Below are 10,796 nucleotides of genomic sequence, written 5' to 3'. Positions count from 1 at the left end.
CTGATAGCCCGCTGGAGTTCAATTCTGTAAACATAACCTCTAAGCTAACCCTTCCACAGCAATTCGTCCTCGAAACGCAGTTCAAAGAACATAAGCACCGGTTTTCTCAACTGCCACAACCATAAGTGTTCCAAAACACTATCAAGAATAAATATTTTACAATTCCCAATCCTTCTGTCTTTATTTCGAATATATGCCAAAACGTCCTCTACCTGTAAGTCTCGCCATTTTGAGGGTTGGCTCGGAAGAGCAATGTAACTTATATATAGGCGATCGACGAAACTTTATGGCCATGGCCGCCTACTAAAACACTGTTCAAATAGGAAAGGCCACTATTTTTTTCTCCGTTCCACGTCGTCCGAAGAACCCGTAGTAGCCTCAACTAAGTCAGTAAAGCACAAGACGGAGGGTAACCTGAGCAGTAGCCGTTTCTCAAGCTTTACTTAACTTCCAGCAGGTTCAGGTTAGACTATGCAGTACTGTCATTTATACTTTAGTTACGTTTTCAAAAGTATTGGCGGTTGGTATTTAATGTTGGCCCTTGGTGAGAGATTGTCCGTCTTGAGATGAAGTCATGAACATGGCAAAATAAGACATTAAATCCGGAAGTAAGGGATGTATCGATCCAGTTGAGTGATACGCGCATACGGTTTGTGCTGTCGCGAAGCTTTTATGAGTGAAAATGTTGATAGCCCTCAGGTTTGCCCAAAACTCCCCAAGCCAACAGACGATATCAGGAAATCCACGAATCCAGTCATAGCCATCGATAGGCAACACACAATAGCTTTGCAGCAGCTAGAATCGATACTAAGAGCATTGATGTTTGAGTTTATGGCAGGAGGAGGCAATTTCCTGACGTGACATTTTCGCGTCTGTCGACACACATGAGACGTCATGAAAGCCGCCACAACGGGGATTGAATGGATTCTATAAAGTATATACTACTTCGAATAGCTGAAAGACTTATCCAAACCATTTTGCAGCCATTATTTCCCGTTTATAGGGCTTTTCCTGAGATAGCCGTTCACACTGCACGACCCAAGAACTGACCTCAGCATTTGGGCATATTCCACCAGGAGGACTTATTAAGTGATATGGGCATACTCTAAAGAGTCTATCTGCTTTATTCGGCCAACACTTTCTCCCGGGCGTGTTGATTAATTGGCCTTTCATGAGTAGGCATGTGGCAGGTAATACCCACAAAACGTGATGCACCACAAGAAGGTCCCGATCCTAAAAAAAAAAGAACACACTTAAGTTAGGAAGACTAATATATAAGAAACAGGCCGCCATAATCATCCTGTGTCATCTCTAAGCTGATTTCCTGGCTTGACACTTGTTCCATTTCCTTGAATCCTACTACTCTTGAGGCTCCATGAAACAGCGACCCTCCACGCCGAATACTACGGAATGCGCAACTAGTTTAACCCTACCTGCATTTCAGTCTATGTATAATAAGTTCATGTATATTCCTGAGATGGTTAGGCCTAACCTACTGCACTTTAACAAGTAACGAGGCATTCACGGTAAACTTACTAAAGACTCTTGAGTAAAATAGCACTTGCTCTACCCTGTCAATATTATTGACAAGATGATTTCAGGTAATCATTAACGTTGAACCCTGTGTTTTGTCTTCTTACGCTAAATAACCGGGCTAGACCTAGTTATAACGTAAGATACTTGCAAACTCTTGGTTGGTTGGGGGGTGGGTGGAGGGTTGGGGTTTATCCCCTGTCAAGACTCCCAACTTGTGCCTGGTTCCAACCCTTAGTATTACCTGCTATGTGTAGGCTATAGCAGTTGGATCTGGGATCCAACTGGGCGGGACCTTTGCAAAAGAATTCATAGACTTGATGGTTTGCTGCAAGAGATTGGAAACATAAAGTCGTGCGAAACATGTTGGATAGGGATCATGGGGATGACCAAAGCTGCTCTGTGCTTTCACATATTCCCCAACACAATCAGTTAGCAATTCCGGGAGAGTTAGACCGCTGGCATAATACTTTGACATTAAACTGATAAAATAAAAAGGGTTCGCACCCTAGAAACCTGTTGGGTCAATTTCAACACAGACCGGGGTGACAATAAAGACGCACACTGGCCAAGTTTCTAACCGCCATGGGGCCTTAGAAGCATTCTGCAAAAGGGCACCATGGCTCCGTCACTTGGTGCTATATGCGCTCATGCATTATCCTGCAACTTACGTCTCGGTATCTTTGTCGAGCAGAAACGTAAGATGCCACTAACAACAAGGGAGTAATAGGTCTACCGAATGTCAAAGGACCCAGTTGCTCGCAGAACTCACGTCTTATTGGATCGTCATCGGCTAAAGCCCGACTCTGAGGTTGAGATGCTGGTAGACACCTAATGCTCTTTTGTTTAAGGCGGAGCATGACCTTAAATACCGGAGCCCCAGATGCGTCCTCACAGTGGAAGACGGTTGCAAGATTTCATATAGTGGTGGAATAATGTCCCAAGGGACAAGGATACAATCAAGCGCTATTTAATCGACGCCGCGGTACCAAGCAGCCGGTTCCAAAACCGTTGATAAAATGTAGGAGTAGGCCAAGTCATGGTGAGCCGCAGAACTATTATGACTATCTATCAGCTGTCTGCTGGCTCAGTCATCCCATCAAGGGCCGGGCTTCAACTATAAAGAAGAACACAATATCAACACTTCATAGAATTATATCGAAAGAGAAGACTAATTATAGATCAACCGCACACGCGGGATTATAATGGAAACCATTTCAAAGATTCTGTTCTAGCAGCTTGATGGCCTTGTTGAGATGCTCGATCTCATCGGTCATCCGCTTTGACGACTCCCCAAAGAGCTCCCCGTCGAGACTAATTATCTCATAGATTGCGTTTGTATTGGAGTAAGCGTTGGCTATCTCCTTCAGGGCTTTGGAGGAACCGCTTTGATCCTCGTCATCGACTTGTACGTCACCTCCCATGTCACTCAGCCAAGAAGTGTCGTCGCCATTCTTAGTCGCCTCGTCGATCATGGAGTCGTGGTTGGGCTTCAAACTACTGGATATGCCGCAAAGATATATCTGGGCATACTCTATTGAGTCTGACGCCAGTCAGTCAAACATTCTACTCCTCAAGCTTGAGCGATCCTGGATACTCGTCTTGAACACCGCGAGCATCAACTTCAGCCGATTCTCAAACTCAGCACGCGCTGGGCTCTTTGTTTCCCATGGGGTTCTGAACGAATGTTTCTTGTGCTCCTGCGAGAATAGTTAATTCCATGTATTCCTTGACTTGGGGATGATGCACTTGCCTTGGTTCCTGAGATGAAGAGATTCTTGACCGGCTGGTTTCAAATCTTCCAGAGCAAATCGGCCATCTCCATCCTCGCGGGCCCAAGTGAGTTGGTCAGCTCAGACACAAACAAAGCACTCAGGTCACTGAGCATCTTGGCTTTGTCAATCAGCATCTGCTTCTTTTTCTTGGCTGCATCACCCAAGTCGAGGTCAGGGATCAAGGGTTGAAGACGATCAATATCGCTGACAGCCAACTCAAGTCCAGGTTCCCAGAGTTCAATGTGAACCACCAAGGGTATTACGGGTCGGAAATCGTCATAGGGGGTATCCGGGCCGAAGACTTTGACCATGGCATCAGAGTAAGCGGTTGTTACATAGGCCCCTCCGGAACTAGCAACTGTCCATGCGGTACGGACCATGGTACTCGCAGTACCTGATGCCTAGTTTTTGGCCTCGATGAAGGTCCCTTTCCCAAAAGACGATATTCTCAAGCCAAGTATCATCTGACCGCACTGCACCAAGCCAGGGAGGTTCTCGACCATGATCCACCCCAAAGCCAACAACAAGGAACAAAGTAGTGCAAGCCACCTGAAGGGAGCCTTCACAGCCGATACCAAGGATTTAAAGGCTCTGGTGACGGCTGACTTGAAGGAAGCCTGGATAGGCTGGATGTTTTGACCCGGGCTGGCCCTGGCTTTGTCACCCTCGTTCGGAGCTTGGGAGTCATCGAATTCGTCAGGCTGTGGAGAATTGCGAGAGGACTTTTCCTCGGTGTCTGTGACGAAGGTAGTCCTCGTCTTTGGCTTGGAACGAGAAGCATTGCCAGTAGGCCCATTCGACTCTTGCTGAGGGATCTCGAGGAGACACTCCGCTTGCGATCCGATACGCAGAAAGTGCTGGCGTGCGAAAGAGCATTGAGGGAGGCGGTGCGTCGGCTGCTTGAGTCCATCAAGGCGCCTGATCCCAAGGACCGTCCAGTCATGGTGAAGACTGGCGAGTGGGTGGTGAAGAGGAAGAAGAGTGAGAGAGAGAGCTTCCATAGGGCGATCCCGCGCCTTTCGGGAGTGTGAGGATTTGCCGATGAAGGAGCACTACCCAGATCACCCGAGCCACAAGGACGTGTTGGATGAGCTGCAAGAAAGGGACGAGGCAGTTGGCGAAGAGGAGGTGGAGCAAGATACCTTTCAACTGTTCGTACCGGACCCATCTCAGGTCTTTCAGCTGTTGTATTGGTCTTGGGGCAACCTGACTTATCTTGATGCCTGGATGTGGAATACGATGTAGGAGAAGGGCTTGGTCTGAGTTGGCGCCCAAGGCGAGATTCTAGATAGAGTAACATCAACCATTTAGCCAGGTATTGACCAAAGACCACCGCTGAGCGTTCTTTCCAATGGGGCCGTTGTCGAACAAAACTTGTTGGCTGGCCTTGAATAACATCCAGCCATCCTCGTCATCCAAGCCGAGTAAGCAGGTCCCATGACAGATTATGAGGAATGCGCAACTGCTGGCCGATTCAGAAGTATTATGAGTGAAAACACATGACATGCAAAAGAAACAAGGTGAACACATTCTTCAAGTCCTATCGACGAAACAAACCAATCTAAGAACGCCGGATCCTTCACCACGTACAGAAAAGAACAGCATCATGTGTTTTCCCTTTTACTCCTTCGCCCATTACCCATATCTATCCCAGACCCGTGTATCATTCTCATGTTCCAACCCATCCAGTTCACCTTCTCAGCCTACTGATCCACAAACGACACCGTCTTGCGGCGCTTGGCAATCGGAGCGGAGGTCTCATTCTCGTGCTCCTTGGCAGCACCGTGTCTCTTCGTGGGGTTTATTGGTCGAGTATGGTCAAGTCGCATGGGTCGAGGACCACCAGGCCGCTGGTTGCCAGTTCCCGGGAGCGCCGAGTACGATCTTCTATGGGAGCGAGGAGGATTCTTGGGGAAACTGGCCAGTGTCTTTGCCAACCTTGAACCAGTTGGCAACAGGGCTCTGAGCTTCCGAGCCCGCGTTGATTGGGGGACAGGGGGTCGCAAGATGGATTGGAGATCTCAGTCGACGATCTCGATGAGGCGCTGGCTGGGGTGCTGACAGATTATTCATCAGCCTGGTCACCGAAGCCTCGGGCTGAGCCTCATGTTCCAAAGGCTGACGCACCGAAGCGTTCACCGGTGGAGGATCTTCAATCTCCATACACTCGACACCTTGAGCAAGTTCCTCCAGTGGACCCATCCTTGGGGGAGGCACATCAAAGATGGTCCCAGAGAATGTGTGGCCTCGGCTCCTCGGTGTCCCCTCGCTCCGCGAAAGCTTTCCCCCGATCATGCCCATGTTTTGGCTGGATGTTGGCGTTTGGGCTTCAGGTCCTCTTCTCCGAATCGGAGTTCTCGAGGGCGTCCGGGGGGGTTGCAGCCCGCGCCGAGGAGTGCGTGTAGGTCTCACTTGGGAGGATGCTGCTCCGCTCGATCGGTTCCTCCATCTCTACTCTAATCTCCATGACTTCTGGTCTCCATGACTCGTCTCTATCCTCATCTCCATGACCTCACCACCATGACCCTCATCTCCATGACCTTACCTCTATGGCCCTTGCCTGCTCTGATCTCCGATTTTCTCGTGGCTCTTGCCATGGCTCCTTTCCCAGTATCTAGCACATCATGATCTGAGGCTGGCTCCCTCCGCTGTGCCCATCCCAGCGACGTGGCTCGTAGCTCTGCTCGTCCAAGTGATTGCTTGCTGTGATTATGCAATCGAGCATTTGTACACAGCTGAAATTCCCATCGTCTTGGCAATTTCAAGGCACTGAGCTTACCGTCGCGTAGAGGTTGGCAAGTTCCAGAGGCATAAAAACACGTTAGGTGGGAGCGGGACGCGACTAGACGCGCTCCTTGAAACACATGCCGATCGTGTCGCGTCCTCAGCCAATCACATAACCCCTTGGTCTCTCTGAACCCCAGTAAGCTCCAAGCGCGTCCGATGCACTACCAATATTGAGCAAGCCAGGGCCTCAACCTGGAGGCGAGTGGGGAGGCGAGCCGTCCAGACGCGCCTGGAAAGCCCCTCGGTCGCGATCTTGTTCCAGTTCAGGGGGCAAGTCTCACGCCCGAGCCTCCTGTTGGCCAAGCAGACTGGCAGCCGCTGCGTCGTGCTCCCCAGACGACTCTCCTAGACAAGTACGTTTTCTTTCTCGCCGTGCCACCGAGACGCGCGCCCAGCCAGTCTTGGCTGCTCGGTCAACTGAGGTTGTCGCGTACCAGACTCAACCACCGCACAACGCCCAGAGAGGCACCAGTTGGGCAACTGCGTTTCTGCCCTCTGAAGCGTATCGTCGGCCATGGCGCCTACACACAGACTCCTCTTCATCATCTGGCTTTTCCCACACTGGACGAATTACTCATGGCCGGCAACGGTGCCCTGGGCTCTGATCAAGGGAACGTCCCGAACATGGGCCCGACTGTCCCTCTTCCTCTCTTCTACTGAATGCATGCCGCTACCGGCGCTCTGAAACACAACAGGGTGCCTATTATAAAGCTCATTGAGGCCATTGAAGAAGGGCCTAAAGTCAGGTCTGCGGGAGGACAGCCTCAAATCGAATTAGATGACACTTGGTCTTTTCTGTACATCGAACTCGCCCTGGATTCCTTGACAGCTGGACTAATACTGCTTCGATTTGCCATCTCCATGATGGTCCAGGATGTATTTTAATATCATACACTTTCAACGGTAGACATTAGTGAGTTAATAGCCTTCCCAATCTTGCCCACATTCTCGTCTCTCAGCTGCGCAGCCGCTTCATAAGATAGTCGGTAGAGATGAAATGCGCTCGAGAACGACAAACGATGGTCGGTCCACCCAGTGGCCATCCTTAACTTTTTCGAACTTGTCCACTGTGGAAAGCCAATCGCCATTGCCAGTGAAGCATCCTCATCGGTTGCAACATCTTTGAGATTTACATACTTGACTCCGCCTGCAATGCCGTACTCTTTGATTATTGCGTTGATAATTTGTTCGGCCGTTTCATAACGCTCGGATGAGATATTGAATACCTCACCCTCGACGGTTTGTCGGGGTGCAGAAGCGATGGCAACATATGCCTCGGCGCAGTCGTCGATATGCAGCGAATGGCATATCCAACTGGGCTGTGTTGGCGCGATAAGAATCCGGTCTCGTGGGTTCTCGGCCGACGCTGCCCTAGAGCCAGCTCGAAAGCAGACACTGTAATAGCTTGACGCTCGGCCATAGACATTGGTCGGTCGGACAAGAACAGCCGCAAAAGCGTTGGTGCTCTCAAAGATTCTTGGTGCATGTTGCACTCGAGCAGCAGCAAATGGAGGTGGACGAAGGTCCGACAATTCGTCATGTGGTGCCACGCCGGGGTCATCAGAGAGATGAGGTCCAACGCCATAATCTTTACTTCCTGCGGTAAAGATCACCAATGGCCGTACACCATTCGCCGTGCTGGATATTGACAGAGTCTGAAGGAGACTAACTATGTTTTGGAAGTGCGGCACGTAGTCCAAAGTGTTCTCCGTGGTAGAAACGATTACATCCAAAGTCGATGGAAGAAGCGCTCCGATGGCTTTGTGGGAGACGACATCGTCAATACTGCCAATGATTGGTATGATTTCCTCCGCTGTTAGTGATGTGCTTGACTGCACGGAACGGATGAGCCCATATGTCACCCATCCAGCACGCACAAAGGCGCAGGCTACGGCTTTTCCGATGTAGCCGTTCGCACCAGTAACCAGAACCGTTTTGGCGCCCATAGTCGCAGACTGAGAGCAAAGATTGATCTTAAACGCAAACAGATTGTGAATGGAAATGCAACTTCTAAACTCTGGGTCATGGTTCATTAAAGGCTGTCGCGATGACAAATCCATCTCGAGGTGATGCCAAGATTGACCTTGATTACAAATGCACCTGGGTGGTGCGATAGACAGTATAGGCAGAGCTATGTAGACCTGTTGTGATGCTGAGAGTGACGATCGCGTGCTGTCCGTCCTCTTTGTCAATGGCTTAATCAATTTCACTCTATAGGCATGGCACGGGCAATTAGAAGGGAAAACGCGTCGTGTTTTGGCTTGCAGCTAAACGCCTGTGCATGGAAACGCATAAGCTTCAGGTGTGCTACGGCTGTAGTATTTCTGTAGAGTTGCTCTGAGGCCCCCGCCCCCTGGCCTTGTGCATGGGAACGCGCCTCATTTCGAGCTTCCAGAAGGGGGTAGAAATCTTCTGAGCTGAATACTTGAGTAGGCCCAGTTAAACCTGCCTTTCTTCAACATGTGCCGACACTGAGGCTTCTTTCTGCATAGCCATAGCACCAACCGGGTCATCCAGTGCGTGAGGGACGAGCTGATCGCCGAAAAGGACATCCATCTGCTCCAAAGTGCGGCCTTTGGTTTCAGGGTAAAAGAGCCAAAAGCAGAGGAAGGCGATGAGGTTAAAGACGAAGAAGACGTAAAAGTAGCGAAATCCGATATGGGAGAGTGCGCTTGGGGAAAATTGCGCAAAGACAAGGTTGACAAGCCAATTCGTAAACGTGGTGATGGCGTTACCTAGGGCGCGTACCTCGACGGGAAAGATCTCGGCCGGGTAGACCCAGGAGATGATACCCAGAGGAGTATAAAACAGGCTGAATACAAAGTTCATAGCTACCATGGAGCGTAGTTGGTTGGCATTGTCTGGGTTGATGTACTGTGCTTGAACGGCGTTGACGAGAAGAGAGGCACCGAGGAAGGCAGCTGAGACCATGAGTGGCTTGACGCGGCCGACTCTGTCAAGCATCCAGAGACCGATGGTGCAGTAGACAATGGAGAGAGCACCGCTAATACCGATGATCATCAAGGAGGTCTGTGTGCCGATGCCCAAGAGCTCGTAGATACGAGGTCCATAGCTAGTCAAGGCTTAGCAACTATTTGAAACAACCAAAGACGACATGACCCACTAGTTGATAACGTTGATGCCAGAGAGGGGCCCAAAAGCCTGGATTCCACATCCGAGCAAGAGTCGCTTCCTCCACGAGGGCTTTGTGAGGATGGACATGGCAGACACCTTGCCAATCTCCCGGTCGGCGGCGATGACGTCTCGGATCTCTATAAACTCGAGGTCGATCTGGGAAGCATTCTCGCCTTTTCGTAGCTTATTGAGGACGATTCGTGCTTCTTCATGTTTATCCTTCTCCATGAGCCATCGAGGCGACTCGTTCAGGAACCAGATGCCGGTCACGAGGATCAGGGCAGGGACGCACTGGAAGGCGAGGGGGAATCGCCCTGCGAATCGTTAGCGAGACGTGATGGAAACATCCACCGGGTTGCCGTGACGAACAAGAAAAGTCTGTCTTGGAAAATGAGCATCCATAACCTAGCCACTGTGCCACTAGGAAGCCCCAGCTGAGGAACCACTGGAGAAGGCCAGACAGAGCACCTCTCCACTTGGGTGTAGAGATCTCAGAGGCGTACATCGGGATCGTACTGGTTAGCATGCCCACGGCCACACCACCGATGAACCGGCCAGCAATGAGCATGGCCATCGACGTGGATCCGGCCTGCAGAGCCGAACCGAGGAGCGAGACCACAGACCCGGAGAAGATGGTCATCTTGCGACCAAGAATATCCGCGACAGCCTAGGGGAAAGCAAGTAACAAGTCAGTCTCACTTGGCCATAGACTTGGATGGAATGGGGATCCCGACCATGTTGATCATAGTTCCGAGGACGGCGCCGCCCTGAAAAGAACTGACAATGCCTCCAGCAGTGTCATCGCTAGGAGAATCAAAGTATTGCTTGAAGTGTGGAAGAGCAATGGTGGAGCTGATGATGCCCGAGTCGTAGCCGAAGAGGAAACCTCCGACGGCCAGGAAGGCCGCCGAGGCAATGGTGATGGCATCACCGCTGGGCATGGCTACTGTCGTTGAAGAGTGAGATAGGGTTGAAGGAGGGATATGGAGCCAAAGTCTGGGGATGCTGGAGGTTTATATAGCGCTACGCTACCCCGGATTCGCTTTGTCGGTGCAATGCGGAGGAGTTGGCGAGCCACACGCTGATGGGGTAACTCTCGATTCAGCGCCAGGGACTCTCTGCCCGGGGATTAGACTGGGGCTTTCGATTGTCTGGTGATCTCGGGGGCATCTAGACCGAGTGATGGCCACCTTCATTTGCAAGATTTGCCAACATGTCACCGTCTTTGGTAAACATGGTTCGTTCCCCATGCTTCCCCAGCACAGAACTGGTAGGGTAGGGGTCCATGCGAGCAAGCGGCGTGGAGCAGGTCCAGGTCCAGCTTGTTAGCTACACCCCACCACCACCACCACCACCACCTGGCTGATGGAGACACATGCCCGGCTTTGTCGAGTTTTCCGGCGCTCTCCATCGACGCCGTCACCGACATCTAGAGCTAGTGATCCGCATCGCGGGTCCTTCTGTTCGGAAGTCAGGTCAGACAGCAGGAAATGGCTCGCGAGTGTATCAAGCGGTCACCCATCAAACGGGCCAGTTTGACCCGAAGACAAGCCAGGGGCAACTCGG

The 10,796-nt window shown here is 50.9% G+C and overlaps 3 protein-coding genes across 3 annotated transcripts; all 3 read right to left on the bottom strand.

The window, feature by feature from the left end:
• Positions 1-2,750: 2,750 nt before the first annotated feature.
• On the bottom strand, positions 2,751-3,688 carry NCS57_01488600 (uncharacterized protein; the record flags this gene model as incomplete). Its single annotated transcript, XM_053064471.1, has 2 exons — positions 2,751-3,076; positions 3,406-3,688. 2 exons carry the CDS (start codon positions 3,686-3,688, stop codon positions 2,751-2,753), a joined length of 609 nt encoding a protein of 202 aa, XP_052906099.1.
• A 3,294-nt stretch (positions 3,689-6,982) lies between these two features.
• On the bottom strand, positions 6,983-8,041 carry NCS57_01488500 (Epimerase domain-containing protein; the record flags this gene model as incomplete). The annotated part of the gene is made up of 1 exon (XM_053064470.1): positions 6,983-8,041. One exon carries the CDS (start codon positions 8,039-8,041, stop codon positions 6,983-6,985), a length of 1,059 nt encoding a protein of 352 aa, XP_052906098.1.
• A 493-nt stretch (positions 8,042-8,534) lies between these two features.
• NCS57_01488400 (MFS domain-containing protein) lies at positions 8,535-10,171 on the bottom strand (the record flags this gene model as incomplete). Its single annotated transcript, XM_053064469.1, has 4 exons — positions 8,535-9,168; positions 9,220-9,544; positions 9,600-9,897; positions 9,965-10,171. The coding sequence occupies 4 exons, from the start codon at positions 10,169-10,171 to the stop codon at positions 8,535-8,537; spliced, it is 1,464 nt and encodes a 487-aa protein (XP_052906097.1).
• Between the last annotated feature and the right edge of the window lie 625 nt (positions 10,172-10,796).

The sequence above is a fragment of the Fusarium keratoplasticum genome, chromosome 15 (assembly GCF_025433545.1).
Source record: "Fusarium keratoplasticum isolate Fu6.1 chromosome 15, whole genome shotgun sequence".
In the NCBI taxonomy this organism is placed as follows: Eukaryota; Fungi; Ascomycota; class Sordariomycetes; order Hypocreales; family Nectriaceae; genus Fusarium; species Fusarium keratoplasticum.
Note: the sequence above shows the minus strand (reverse complement) of the source record. Positions and strands in the feature narration are given on the sequence as shown.